At 43.0% G+C, this 15,427-nt stretch overlaps 1 protein-coding gene across 1 annotated transcript in view; it reads right to left on the bottom strand.

The window, feature by feature from the left end:
- Positions 1 to 15,427, bottom strand: part of LIMCH1 (LIM and calponin homology domains 1) — a gene marked incomplete at its 5' end in the record, with an annotated part of 198,638 nt that overhangs the window by 78,519 nt on the left and 104,692 nt on the right. Inside the window, 3 exons of the mRNA XM_081959722.1 lie at positions 3,886 to 3,996; positions 12,334 to 12,364; positions 15,112 to 15,218. Of these exons, the coding sequence (XP_081815848.1) occupies positions 3,886 to 3,996; positions 12,334 to 12,364; positions 15,112 to 15,218 (249 nt within the window). The remainder of the gene's footprint in view (positions 1 to 3,885; positions 3,997 to 12,333; positions 12,365 to 15,111; positions 15,219 to 15,427) is intronic.

Genomic DNA, 15,427 nt, shown 5'->3' with positions numbered 1-15,427 from the left:
CGCTTTTAAAACAGATGCAGCACCTCCGTGAATTTTTTTTAATTTTTTTTTTTTAAAGGAGTGAATGCATGATTGAATGAACGAACGAGCAAATTGTAGGAAAAAAGAGCTTTGGTTCGAAAACTGAAAGCTTTGTTGATACGTCCCTTGAAAATAGCCATTCATTTCAGCTCGGTTTAGAGTCTGGCATGCTAATAATTCGAAAGGGCAGAGCAGTGCGTAGCAGAATGCCAAGAGAGAGGAAATCCAATTTCTACACAATGGGAGAAAATCCGTGTTTAACAAGGCAGTGTAACCAAAAAGGGTGCTCTTTCGTCATAAATTAATTAATACGAGTCTACCTCACTATAAGGATTGTCTAGATAAGAGCTATGAAGGGGCTGATATTATTTTTAAAAAAGATTATCTCCTGGAAGGAAATACATTTTATTAGATTTAAAGGTTCCTCTCACACATATGTGCTAGTCGTTCCAGACTCTAGGGGGCGGTGCTCATCTCCGTTTCAAAGCCAAAGAGCCTGCGCTGTCCGAAGACGTCTCCGTGGTCATGTGGCCGGCATAACTCAACGCCAAAGGCGCACGGAACACTGTTCCCTTCCCACCAAAGGTGGTTCATATTTTTCTACTTGTATTTTTACGTGCTATCGAACTGCTGGGTTGGCAAAAGCTGGGACAAGTCACGGGAGCTCACTCCGTTACGCGGCACTAGGGATTCGAACTGCCAAACTGCTGACCTTTCTGATCGACAAGCTCAGCGTCTTAGCCACTGAGCCACTGTGTCCCCGATTTATTAGATTACATAACAATAAATCTACATTTTATTACAAAGTACGGACTGTATTAACGGGTATCCAAGCGAGATACCCCAGCCACTGTGCGCAATTGAATCCAACATTTTTACTTTTTAAATTTTATTTTGAACAACTCCAGCTTGGCATTCTATAATACAACAATTATCCCTGCCATATGGATAACACCAAACCCACAAATCTATATATCTATATATATAAATGGCTGTGTGTGTGTGTGTGTGTGTGTGTGTGTGTGTGTTCCAGCATAACTCTAGAACGCGAGCAAATTCAACCAAACTTGGTACACAGATGACTTACTCTCTGGAAAATACTGTGGGGGGTAAGACACCCCTAACACCCCTCGGGGTGTGGGTGGTGGTGTTCTGTTAAGATACAGCCTGTTGTGCCTTAAAATGGCTTCTACTGTACTGCTGTAAAATGACTTCTACTGTACAGCACAGTGGAGTTGCCGTGTAACGGCTTCACAGTACTCCACAAGGGGGCTCCCTCTGGTAAGGGGGAAAATCCAATATTAGAAATTATGTTTGGTCTGGATATTTTCCCCCTATAAATAAATACTTGGGCAATGCTGGGTTATGTATGTCTCCGTCTCTGTCTGTCTGTCTGTCTCTATTATATGTCTGTCTGTCTGTTTGTCTGTCTGTCTGCCTGCCAGCCTGCCTGCCTGCCTCTCATCTCTCTCTCTCTCTCTCACTTTCTCTCTCTCTCTCTCTCTCTCTCTCATCTATCTATCCATCCATCCATCCATCCATCTCTATTATATATATCTATGTCTGTCAGTCTGTCTATCTGTATGGTGCAGGTATATATTTATGTATGTATATAGCATGTGCATATGTATGTTATGTTTGTGTTTGTGCAGATATACACTCTCGAGAGCAGGCAACAAAATTTCATTTTTCATGTGGGCCAGTGTGCTTGCAGTAAAAGAAAATGACAATAAAAGTTATCTTATTTATCTTATCTTGTTGTTATTATTGTTATTATTTTGCCTTATTGTTCTATAGTTGGAAAGAAAGAAATGTATGTATGTATGTATATATAAGCTTCAAAGGCTGGATCAGATTCTGGGGTTTCGTCCAAATTTTACCCGAGACAGACAGCGATGGAAGCAATATATATATATATAGAAATATAGAAATATAGAAATATAGAATACATTTATATGTGCAGGGGAAAAAAACCCAAGATCCAAAAGCATAATCTTCCAAAACTTTCTACCTAAGTAAAATGCTACCCTGTTTCCCCCCGAAAATAAGCCATCCCAGATAATAAACCCAATCGGGGTTTTGACCACATGTGCTAAAATAAGCCCTCTCCAAAAATATCTAAACGCATGCGCAGCCGGTCCCTGCCATTTTCTCTGGTTGAACAACATGAGGTGGGGAGGCGAGGCCGGAGGGGGGGGAAGGGATGGGGGAACATGCCTCATGCACCTCACACGCCAGGGGTGGGTTCTGGCTTCTGTTACTGCCAGTTCGCTCAAGGACGCGCTTCGCCCATGCTTGGGGTGCACTAAAGGCGCATGAGCAGTAGTAAAAAACAAGATGGTGGCGCCTATGGCACTGCCGATAGAACCGGTTCGGGGGTGTGGCCGTCCGAGTTGCTGCTTACTCGGTCGTACCGGTAGGAACCCGCCTCTGCCACACGTCCTTACCTAACGGCGGCTCCGCAATCCTAGCCACCGCGCCCCTTCTGTCACGCTAATGGCCGCCACCAAAACAGTGGCGGGGGCCCTGTGACACACAACACAGCCATGAGGTAACCACGCTTGCCGCCTCCTGCACCTCAAACATAATAAGACCTCCCCCAAAATAAGGCCAAACGCTTATTTCAGGAGTCAAAAGAAAATAAGACCCTGTCTTATTTTCGAGGAAACAGGGTAATCACATTTACAGCCTCAACTTTAGCATTTATTTATTGCAAACCATTTCCGTAATGACGCAAATATTCAATCTTCAAACTAAATTTAATTTTATTTTCTTATTCCGAACCTGAAAACCAGAAGCATTTTTTTTCCCCCAATGGAGACAAGACCCAATAAAACCTCAACTCTTCAGCTGCAAATATTCTCCTTAACTCAGGGGTGTCCAAACTTGGGAACTTTAAGACTTGTGGACTTCAACTGCCAGAATTCCCCAGCCAGCATAGCTGGCTGGGGAATTCTGGGAGTTGAAGTCCACAAGTCTTAAAGTTCCCAAGTTTGGACACCCCTGCCTTAACTGAAATCTTTTTGTTTCAAACAGTTTACATCTCCAAAGTCAACCAAATCAGGGGTTGGTTTTTTTTCCCACCTATCCATTTTTTTCCTCCTGAACTTTCACATTTGTGACACGAAGCTCTTGGGATTTAAACATGTCTGTGAAGAACGGCAGCTTAAAAGCAGCTTTTTTTAAAAAAGGCTGTTCCGTACACATCAAACTGTAAAAAAAGATTTACAACGATTCGTTTAGTGACCGTTCGAAATTAGAACAGCACTGAAAAAAAAGGCACTTGGGATCGTTTTTCACATTTACGACCTTTGCAGCATCTCCGTGGTCACATGATCAAAATTCAGACTCTTGGCAACTGACTCATATTTATGACCGTTGCAATGTCCTGGGGTCTATGGTTCACTTTTGCGACCTTCCCACAGACAAAGTCAGAAGGTCGCAAAATGGGGAAGCCAGAGTCATATAATAGCCGTGTGACTAGCTAAACAACTCCAGTGATTCACTTGTGGCAAAAAAAGGTCGTAAAATGAGGCAAAGCCAGACAACAAGGGAAGTTTTCGGGCTCAGCTGTGGTCACAAATTGAGGGCTACCTGTATGATCATCATCTTCTTTTAACAACCCCATAATCCCTTGCGGGGTGGAGTCTGGGCAATCGAATGGTGCTTACTGGCCCGATGCCCTTCCTGTTGCCGATACAGAGTTTTGTTCGGCAGATATATTCTCATTGTGCCCGAGAGAGAGAAATATCTGCCTCCACCTAGGATTGAACTCACAGCCTCCTGATTGTGAGGCGAGAGCTCCACCTCTAGGCCACCCCACCACGTCGAGAACTACCTGTATGTGAGAGGAAATTGAATTACCTTTTTCATCTGGGTTAACAATCCTTCGAATTCTTTCAGATTCAATGGCGGTCCATTAAAGTGAGCGCTGTTGTTTGCAGTTTTCCCCAGCCAATAGATGGTGACCAAAATCTGAGGAATTCAACGGACGTTAATTGGAACACATCAAAACCACCAGATCAATTCCATGCTACAAGTTATTTTACTCTTTCCGGAGCAAATTAAATACATTTATTTTATCCCCCCCCCCCCCTTTTAAAAACAATCTATTTCCCCAAAAGCAAGATGGACGCTTTCCCTCATGTCACAAACGAAAAGAGTGCTGAATTGAATGTCTGTCCCAATTTTGTTTTGTCCCCCCAAACCAAAATGCACAGGTACAGTATATGTGGTACCTGGCTCAATAGCAGTAACTGTGAGAGGGACCTTGGAGTCCTAGTGGACAACCATTTAAATAGGAGCCAGCCGTGGGCAGCAGCTGCCAAAAAGGCCAACACAGTTCTAGGCTGCATCAACAGAGGGATAGAATCAAGATCACCTGAAGGGTTAATACCACTTTATAAGGCCTTGGTAAGGCCACACTTGGAATACGGCATCCAGTTTTGGTCGCCATGATGTAAAAATAGATGTTGAGACTCTAGAAAGAGTGCAGGGAAGAGCAACAAAGAGGATTAGGGGATTGGAGGCTAAAACATATGAAGAATGGTTGCAGGAACTGGGGATGTCTAGTTGAATGAAAAGAAGGACCAGGGGAGACATGATAGCAGTCTTCCAATATCTCAGGGACTGCCACAAAGAAGAGGGAGTCAAACTATTCTCCAAAGCACCTGAAGGCAGGACAAGAAGCAATGGGTGGAAACTCATCAAGGAGAGAAACAACTTAGAACTGAGGATAAATTTCCTGACAGTTAGAACAATTAATCAGTGGAACAGAAGTTGCCTCCAGAAGTTGTGAATGCCCCAACACTGGAAGTCTTTAAGAAGATGTTGGATCGCTATTTGTCTGAAATGGTGTCGGGTTACCTGCCTAGGCAGGGGGTTGGACTAGAAGACCTCCAAGGTCCCTTCCAACCCTGTTATTCTATTCTATTCTGTTCTGTTCTAATCTGTTCCGTTCTGTTCTATTCTATTCTAATCTATTCAGAATTCTCTTATTCTATTCTATTCTATTTTGATGTAATAGCCATGTTGTTGCATGCTGAGGGTACTACATCTAATTGTCTCTCTTCCTAACCTGCTTTCTAGCCTTTCGTAGGCCTCGACTTACAACAGCCTCGCTTAGTGACCATTCAGAGTGATAACGGCGCTGGAAAAAAAATGGACTTAGGGCCATTTTTCACATTTACGACCATCGCAACAATCTCAGCAGTCCGCATGATCAAAATTCAGACGTTTGGCAACTGACTCATATTTATGACGGACGCAGTGCCTTGTGATATCCCCTTTTGCGACCTTCTTCCACGCCAAACCAGTTGGGGAAGCCAGATTCGCTGAAAGATGGTGTTACTAATTTAACACCTGAAGTGATTCACTTAACAACTGCGGCAAGGAAGGTGGTAAAAAGGAGCGCAAACTCACTTTACAGCTGTCTCACTCAGCAGCACAAATTTTTGGCCTTCGATTGCGTTCGTAAGTCGAGGTCTGCCTGCATATATAAATGTGGCTGTATTTATAACTCTGACTACACAGAATTAAGAGGGATGGGGCCCATATTTTGCAGCCGTTTGGAAGACAAGATTAAACCCTGAAGTCCGTAATTCTAAGTAAAAGATATGTCCAGGTAACCTTGGGCTCACAACAATTCATTTAGTGACTTTACAAAGTTACAATGGCACGGAAGTGACTTATGACTCTTTTTCACACTTACGCCCCCCATAGTCACGTGATCAAAATTCAAATGCTTGCAACTCATACTTATGACAGTTGCAGTGTCCTGGGATGATCGTGTTTCCCCCAAAATAAGATAGTGTCTTATTTTCTTTTGACCCCCGAAATAAGCGATTGGCCTTATTTTCGGGGAGGTCTTATTATTTTTGAGGTGAAGGAGGCGGCGAGTGTGGTAACCTCACGGGTGCTGCTGTGTTGCAATATTTTCGGGGAGGGCTTATTTTAGCGCATGTGCTCAAAAGCCAGATTAGGATTATCCGGGGAGGGCTTATTTTGGGGGAAACAGGGTATGTGCCTCCCCTTTTGCAAACATCTGACAAATTTTGGGTCCAATTGCGATCGTAAGTCGAAGATTCCCTGTATATATAAATGTGCGCTATTTAAAAATCTTATTATACAGAGTAAGAGGGACAGGCTCCATATTTACGATAGCAGCAATTTAGGAGAGAGGATTAAATCCTAAAGTCCTTAACTCTAAGTAAAATAATATATATATAGAGAGAGAGAGCGGGCCCAATCCCAGATTAATCACAAAATAGTTAAATAAAACAGAAGGACTCTAATTAAGTGAAGTTTTTGTTTCAAATGCCTTTTTCTCCCTGCAAGATATTTCTTGCTTTCATAATCCACCTCTCTCAGTATTTATTAAAGGAGAGAGATTTCCTGCAAATCCCATGTAGATCTTGTAATCTTTGAAAACGGCGATCAGATAAGCGACAGGAAATTTCCACTCACGGGAATACATTCAACCGAGGGGAGAGACACACCCATTTATAATTGTGTGAACTGAAATGGTTCCCACTTTTCTAACTTTTAGGAAGTCCAGCTTTTCTATATTATCATTTCCGCTAAAGGAGGAGTTGGAGATATGGTGGGTGTTTTTTTCTTCCTGCTTCCATTCAGAAACTTGTCTGAGTTATTCATCTTTGGCTTCCTAAAAAATAAAACCCCCATAAATGAGGAGTTGAAATATTAAAATGGAAGATGTTTTAATGGTTATCCAAACTGGATGGAAGAAACAGCGACAGAGGGGAGATTTGAAACAACACAGTATCAACAGTGGAGACCTTCAAATTTCTAGGTTCTATCATAACTCAAGACCAAAAATGGACACCTAACATCAAAAACGTCATCAAAAAAGCACAACAAAGAATGTTCCTTCTGCGCCAACTCAGAAAGTTCAAACTGCCCAAGAAGCTGCTGATTCTGTTCTACAGAGGAATGATTGAAGTCTGTCATCTCCACCTCCATAACTGTCTGGTTTGGCTCTACAACTCAACAAGACAGACATGGACTTCAACGGATAATTAGAACTGCAGAAAAAAACAATGGCTGCCAACCTGCCTTCCATTGAGGCCCTGGACACTGCACAGAGTCAAAAAGAGGGCTGTGAAAATATCTACAGACCCCTCACATCCTGGACATAAATTGTTTCAACTCCTACCCTCAAAACGACGCTACAGGGCACTGCACATCAGAACAACTGGACACAAGGATAATTTTCCCCCACCCATTTCATCACTCTGCTAAACCACAAATCCCCACAATACTGTCAAACTTCACTAACACTGCATAACTATTACTATTAATCTTCTCATCATTCTTATCACCCATCTCCTCCCACTTATGACTGCAGGACAATAACTTGTTGCTTGTATCCTTATTGATATTGATTGTTTCTTGATTGCTTATTTGTACCCCATGACTATCATTAAGGGTTGTACCTTAAGGTTCGTGATGAATGTATCTTTCCTTTTATGTACACTGAGAGCATCTGCACCAAAGACAAATTCCTTGTGTGTCCAACCACATTTGGCCATTAAAGAATTCTGTTTTATTCTATTCTATTCTATTCTATGCATTGCTATCCTATCCTATCCTATCCTATTCTATTCCTCTCTTCTATTCTATTCTGATTTCATTCCTCTATTCTATTCTATTCCATTCCATTCCATGCCATCCCATGCCATTCCTCTATTCTATTCCATTCCATTCCATGCCATCCCATGCCATTCCTCTATTCTATTCTAGTCTATTCTATTCCATGCCATGCCATGTCATGCCACACCATTCATCTATTCTATTCCATTCCATTGCACTCCATTCCTCTATTCTATTCTATTCCATTCCATGCCATTCCTCTATTCTATTCTGTTTCATTCCATTCCATTCCATTCCTCCTATTCTATTCTAATTTCATTCCTCTATTCTATTCTATTCTATTCTAATTTCATTCCTCTATTCTATTCTATTCTAATTTCATTCCTCTATTCTATTCTATTCTATTCTAATTTCATTCCTCTATTCTATTTTATTCCATTCCATTCCATTTTTATTCATTCTTTATTCTATGCCATGCCATGCCATGCCATTAGCATCCAGTTCGCCTGAACTGGCTGAATCTTCCCCCCCCCCTCCCGAATCTATGTAGTGATCTTCCTATCTGGAACTACATCCCACTGAGCTCAAGAAGGTTCCATTTACATACATACATACATACATACATACATACATACATACACACACACATATACATACATACATACACATATACGTACATACATACACATATACATACATACACACACACACATATACATACATACATACACACACACATATACATACATACACATATACGTACATACATACACATATACATACATACATACATACACATATACATACACACACATACACACACATACATACATACACATATACATACATACATATACATACATACACACACATACATGCAAACATACATACATACATACATACACATATACATACGTACACACATACATACATACACACATACATACATACACATATACATACATACATATACACACATACATACACATATACATACATGCAAACATACATACATACACATATACATACATACATATACACACATACATACACATATACATACATGCAAACATACATACACATATACATACATACACACATATATACATACATGCATACATACATACATACACATACATACACACACATATACATACACACACACACACACACACACACACATACATACATATCCTGTATTGTCATTGTACAAAATGAATGCAATGAATTTGGTTTTAGCGATGCGAAAATCCTGATTTTTGCCTTAACACAAAGCATAAGGTCCCTTCCCTTCAACGTCACGGCAACTCCCTTTCATTCATTCTTGAATAATGTCAGCGAAAAGCCAAAGGTTTCCATCCCCAAGGAACAGCAGAACGATGATAATCAGAAGAGGCGGCTCAAAAAAAACCAGATCCTCCCTGTTCGTATGGAGAACCTGACCTTAAATATTCACATGCCAAGGTTGTTGTTTTTTTAAAACGAAACACACACACACACACACACACACACACTGCAGGGAATTACATCTGACCCTGTCCTTTTGGCCCTTTCTTGGTATTTCACACACACACCAAATTAATTTGGTGGGATCGGTTTACGAGTCAGGAAAGAGGGTCATTCAGGGCAATCTCTTAATCTCTTTCTTTTTAATTGCAACCCAAGAGTTTAGCGTCATAAGCAAGAAACACTAAGCAAGCGGCTGTTGTTTTCTAACAGGTAGCGTGCAATTTTAATTTTAAGAACCCAATAAAAACTGCCCAAGGATGTAATCCCAATTTTGGACTGGGCTCTGGAAAAGAATTTCTAGATTTCTAGAGTTTGGATGTTGGCTTGGATTCTAGCAAGGATTTTCTAGATTTGGAGTTATTTCTCGAAAAGAATTAGGTATGTCTAGTTTAATAAAAAGAAGGACCAGGAGTGACATGATGGCAGTCTTCCAATATCTCAGGGGTTGCAACAAAGAAGAGGGAGTCAAGCTATTCCCCAAAGCACCTGAAGGCAGGACAAGAAGCAAAGGATGGAAATTAATCAAGAAGCGAAGCAACCTAGAACTAAGGAGAAAGCGCCCGACAGTGAGAACAATTAATCAGTGGAACAATTTGCCTCCAGAAGTTGTGAATGCTCCAACACTGGAAGTTTGTAAGAGGAGATTGGACAGCCATTTGTCTGAAGTGGTATAGGGCTTCCTGCCTGAGCAGGGGGTTGGACTAGAAGACCTCCAAGGTCCCTTCCAACTGTGGGATTCTGCATCTCTGACAACCTTCTACACATCCTTGCCAAAGATACAAGTCATTTTTCCTGTTATTCTGTTAAAGGCACTTTTTAAGCAACTTCTTTTCAGAATACTCTGAAATGTTTCTGAATTTCTTTTGTATGTATGTATGTATGTATGTATGTATGTATGTATGTATGTATGTATGTATGTCTTTGGTTGTTCGGGTTTTGTTCGGTATGTATGTATGTATATATGTATTGTGTCACAACTCCTGGTATGCCCAAATATGGGAGGGAATACACTGCTTCCCCTTTCTGTCCTTCGGCTCACTCCAGGAGACCATCCAGGCAGAAAACCATATTTTTAATGTTGCCTTTGTTATATTTGTGTTGTATTTGTGCTGACTAGTCTCCCTTTATTTATTTATCAGCACAAATACAACACAAACACACACACACAGAGACATTTATTTTCAGGTTTCTCCAAGAAAGAACTGCTGTGATAACTCGGCTAGGGTTTCAAACCAAAGTTTTGTAAAAAAAAAAACCACCCAGATTGTGCATTTGGTAAACTTGTTCCAGCAACTTTCCTAACAGGAGGGCCTCTGCAGAGCATTCTCAGTAAATCTTGCAAAACGAAACATTATTTATTCGGAAAGCAATAGGCGTGCCCGTTTTTCCGCTGTTTGGGGGGGGGAGGGGAAAATACCCAATTATTTTCCCGGTGACAAGCCAGACCCGATAAAATAATGTGCTTTTTTTTTTTTTTTGAAGGGTAGGGGGAGTAACCCGTGGTTACAATTATAGGCTTCCAAGCTGTATTGAAAAGCTCTTGGCATTTCCTTAGCACGACTCAAGGATGTCAAGGAAATAGAATGGGGATAGTCTGGGGTGTACCCACTGAGAGTCCCTCCAGAAGTTGTGTCTGGCTTTTGGTAGTTTATCTAACTCTGGGACCGAGCGCGTTTCAAACTTTCCTTCCTGTCTATGCAGGACTCTGATATTGCAACGACAGCCGTTCCTGGTTTCACTCACGATGACGGGAGGAAAAAGAGCTGCTTTGAAATTTAAACCCCGTTTAGAAGGAAGACAGGAAAGTTCACAGGCTATAAAGCATTTGTGCATTCCTGCAAACTGGGGAGTTCGCCCACTTAGGAGATAATAGCTACTTTGGCTGCTTTGAAGGGTAGAGTAGAGTAGAGTAGAGTAGAGTAGAGTAGAGTAGAGTAGAGTAGAATAGAATAATGAAGGGTAGGGTAGGGTAGAACAGAACAGAACATGACAGAACAGAACAGAATGTGGAAAGAATAGAAATCTTTATTAAGAATAGGATAGGATAGGACAGGATAGGACAGAAATCTTTATTGAGAATGGAATGGAATAGAAGAGAATAGAAATCTTTATTGAGGATAGGATAGGATAGGGTAGGGTAGGATAGGATAGAAATCTTTATTGAGAATAGAATGGAATGGAATAGAATGGAATGGAATAGATTAGTGAAGAGTAAGGTAGGGTAGGATAGAAGACAATAATGAAGAGTAAGGTAGGGTAGGGTAGGGTAGGGTAGGGTAGAGTAGAGTAGAGTAGAGTAGAGTAGAGTAGAGTAGAGTAGAATAGAATAGAATAGAATAACAGAGTTGGAAGGGACCTTTGAGGTCTTCTAGTTCAAACCCCTGCTTAGGAAGGAAACCCTACACCACTTCAGACAAACGGTTATCCAACATCATCTTAAAAACTTCCAGTGTTGGAGCATTCACAACTTCTGGAGGCAAGTTGTTCCACTGATTAATTGTTCTAACTGTCAGGAAATTTCTCCTTAGTTCCAGGTTGCTTCTCTCCTTGCTTAGTTCCCACCCATTGCTTCTTGTCTTTGCAGAATAGCTTGACCCCCTCTTCTTTGGGGCAACCCCTGAGATATTGCAAGACTGCTATCAAGTCTCCCCTAGTCCTTTTTTCATCAAACTAGACATACCCAATTCATGCAACCGTTCTTCATATGTAGACACTGGTTTGGTCATCGAAACATATTCCTCCTAAAGTTTTATTGTGTTACTGTTGTTGTTGTTGTTATTCAGAGGACTTGCTGTGCTCCTGGACTCTGTTCTGCTGACGGAGGCTTTGCTATTAACTCATCCAAATGTGAGCAAACCTTAGTCACTTTAAGACTTGTGGATTTCAACTCCCAAAAATCCCCAGGCAGCAAGGAATTCTGGGAGTTGAAGTCCACAAGTCTTTAAAGTTGTGGATGGACCTCAATGCCCAGAATTCCCCAAATTCCTCCCAATTGGGGTTGCCAAGGTTGGATACCCCGGATCGCCAAAAATCAAAGTCCCTGCGAATAGAAGAATTTCTTTCTTTCTTTTAGCCCCAGAAAGATATTGGAGTTTCAACCTTAATTTGCTACAAACACAGACACACAACCCAATAGACACCTGACCTGACACGTAGAAGGGGTGGGGAAGAGCTACACGTTGGAGTACTTACGTTCTTCAGCTTTCTGCTCCCATCAAGATTCCTGCAAAAGGAAGGAAGGAAAAAAACATTTCAGAAAGCAGAAATTCCTTCCGCGGTTTGTATCATGTGAGCAATCACATTATTTCCCCTCGCCGGAGTCGGGCAGGATGTGTCTGCTGGTTAGAAAACACACAACGAAAGCAATTGCAGCTATTTATTGATCTGATGGTGTGGAAAGTGCGTTGGATCCGCGCGGCTAACATTGGGAGTTATCAACGAGTTAAAATTTTCCTCCATCGAAATAAACGGAGGCCAGGCGAGTCAAAGGGGGGTCCTTGGTTCTCTCTGAGCTGGGCTGTTTTCTTGCAGACATTTCACAACCCAACTACATAACATCATTGCCCAAAAGGGAGCGAGGTTTGCTCTCTAGCACTGATGATGCTACCTAGTTGGGTGATAAAATGTCTGCAAGAAAACAACTAAGCTCAGAGAGCACCAAGGACCTCACAGTCCTTTCAACCCTGAGCTACACATGCTCTCCTTTCTCAGACAATAAATTCTTCTAACTGGATTAGCTTACTAGGGTTGGAGACTCTGTGTGTGTGTGTGTGTGTGTGTGTGTGTGTGTGTGTCTATGTGTGTGTCTCTCTGTCTGTCTCTCTCTCTCTCTGTGTGCATCTGTGTGTCTCTCTTGGTGTGTCTTTGTCTCTCTGTGTGTGTGTCTCTGTCTCTCTCTCTGTCTCTCTCTGTCTCTCTCTGTCTGTCTGTCTCTTTCTCTCTCTGTCTGTCTCTCTCTCTGTGTGTGCATCTGTGTGTCTCTCTTGGTGTGTTTTTGTCTCTGTGTGTGTGTCTCTGTCTCTCTGTCTCTCTCTGTCTGTCTGTCTGTCTGTCTCTTTCTCTCTCTCTCTCTCTCTCTCTCTGTGTGCATCTGTGTGTCTCTCTTGGTGTGTCTTTGTCTCTGTGTGTGTGTGTCTCTCTCTGTGTGTGTCTCTCTCTCTCTGTCTCTCTCTGTCTGTCTGTCTCTTTCTCTCTCTGTCTCTCTCTCTCTCTCTGTGTGCATCTGTGTGTCTCTCTTGGTGTGTCTTTGTCTCTCTCTGTGTGTGTCTCTGTCTGTCTGTCTGTCTGTCTGTCTGTCTGTCTCTCTCTCTCTCTGTGTGCCTCTGTCTCTCTCTGTCTCTCTCTCTGTCTCTCTCTCTCTCTGTGTGCCTCTGTCTCTCTCTGTCTCTCTCTCTGTCTCTCTCTCTCTCTGTGTGCCTCTGTCTCTCTCTGTCTCTCTTTCTGTCTCTCTCTCTCTCTCTCTGTGCCTCTGTCTCTCTCTGTCTCTCTCTCTGTCTCTCTCTGTCTCTCTCTCTGTCTCTCTCTCTGTGTGTGCCTCTGTCTCTCTCTCTCTCTCTGTGTGCCTCTCTCTGTCTGTCTCTCTGTCTGTCTCTCTCCCTCTCTCTTTGTGTTTGCTTGTGTCTTTTTGAGCCAAAAGATAGGAATGTCAGTCCTGAACAGGAGACTAGTGTTCTTTGACAGCTCATCATCCAGGAAACAGCTGGGATACAATTTTGTGGGAAATCACAGCTAACTAAGGAAGAATCTGGGATTAGGAAGGATTGTCAGGGTCCCCTTCCCTAGCAGCCCATTTACTTTTGATTTTCAGCTCACACTTGACTCATCAGGAGTCTTGAGCTAACTTTGGATAAAGAAAGAGCGTGACCTTCTGGATAGCATTTCTACGAAGCAAAATCCAGAGCTTGCCACGATGGGCGGGTCAACCTTTCTGAATGCTGTGTGAGCAGGACAGTTGCTGGGGAGATGGGACAACAAAGGAAGCATTAAGGCCTTGGGCCACTTTGATTTTGTGTTGCATCACAACTTGGATTGCAGAGAAAGAAGAATGGTGAAGTCAACAGCCGCTTTCTTTCATGTCCTCCTACATCAGAAGTGGGAGTCGGCCGGTTTGTATCGGTTCATCCGAACCGGTAGTGGAGATTTTGCCCAGTTCGGCAAACCGATAATGATGGCCGGCTGGCCACGCCCCCGAACCGGTCCCGTCGCTGGTTGCTCACCCCGCCCACCCGGCCACTGCTCGCTCGCTCCAACGCTTTGCATACCGGTTCTCAAAGAGGCGGCGGCCAGCCACAGACTGCTGAAAAGTCCCCCGGTCAGCAAAAAAGCTACTGCCGTCGCCGCCATCTTCTTGGTGCATGCGCATCCCATTGCCTTGCAAGTCCAAGCCACACTCACTCAGTCACGTAACACCCCCCCACCTAGCCACGCCCAACGAAGCGGTAGCGAGAATATTTGGAACCCGCCACTGTGCTACACGGGACAAAATAGAGAAGAAAGGTTACATCCATGGCCTCTACGTGCTCAAAAGTGGCACAAAATAAAACTTTTCTGACAGGAATAGTGAGGTGACCATTGATGGGCTATCGTGTGGCCCAACGGCCAAGTGTCCAGTCAACAGCACCGAGCTGAGGGAAGATACACAATCGATTCTAAAAAGAGTTTATGGAAGACATCAAGAAGAACTGCCGCCAACCCCCCCCCCCCCCACTGCTTAGGACTGGGGTAGCGAACTTAAGGCATGTATGCCCACAGGTGGCACGCGGGGCCCTCTCTGCGGGCATGCAAGCCATTGCCCCAGCTCAGCTCCACCACGCATGCGGGTGCCTCCTGCTGGCCAGTTGGTTTTGGGGTCCCTGCCGTGCATGCATGGGGGCAGGGCACATGCGGGAGATGCGTGCACATGTGGGGGGGGCATGCACGCATGTGCGGGGGGTTGTGTGCGCATGCACAGATGACCCTATTTTCCCTTACTTGATTGTTGTCCGGCTGGTGGCCTCCTGCAGGTCTCCCGGGTCAAACAGCTGAGATTCTTTCAGGCCCACTTCCCTACAACCTCTTAAGAAGGAGGCAATGTTGTCCTAAAAGAAAAGAAAACAAATAAGATACTCGCTTAGTTTCCTTTTTTTTTCCACCCCAAAAGGCAACTGCATTTTTTTTTCTTGAAGACATTTCACTTCTCACTCAAGGAGCTTCTTCAGTTCTGACTGAATGACTGGCAGAGAAGGGAAGGATTGGTATTCCTGGCCGTCATCCGGACGTTAGCGCTCTTTCTGAGAGTCGTTGAGGC

This window comes from Natrix helvetica (assembly GCF_964273705.1).
Source record: "Natrix helvetica genome assembly, chromosome: 7".
Taxonomy (NCBI): domain Eukaryota; kingdom Metazoa; phylum Chordata; class Lepidosauria; order Squamata; family Natricidae; genus Natrix; species Natrix helvetica.
This window is presented reverse-complemented; position numbering and strand designations above follow the sequence as displayed.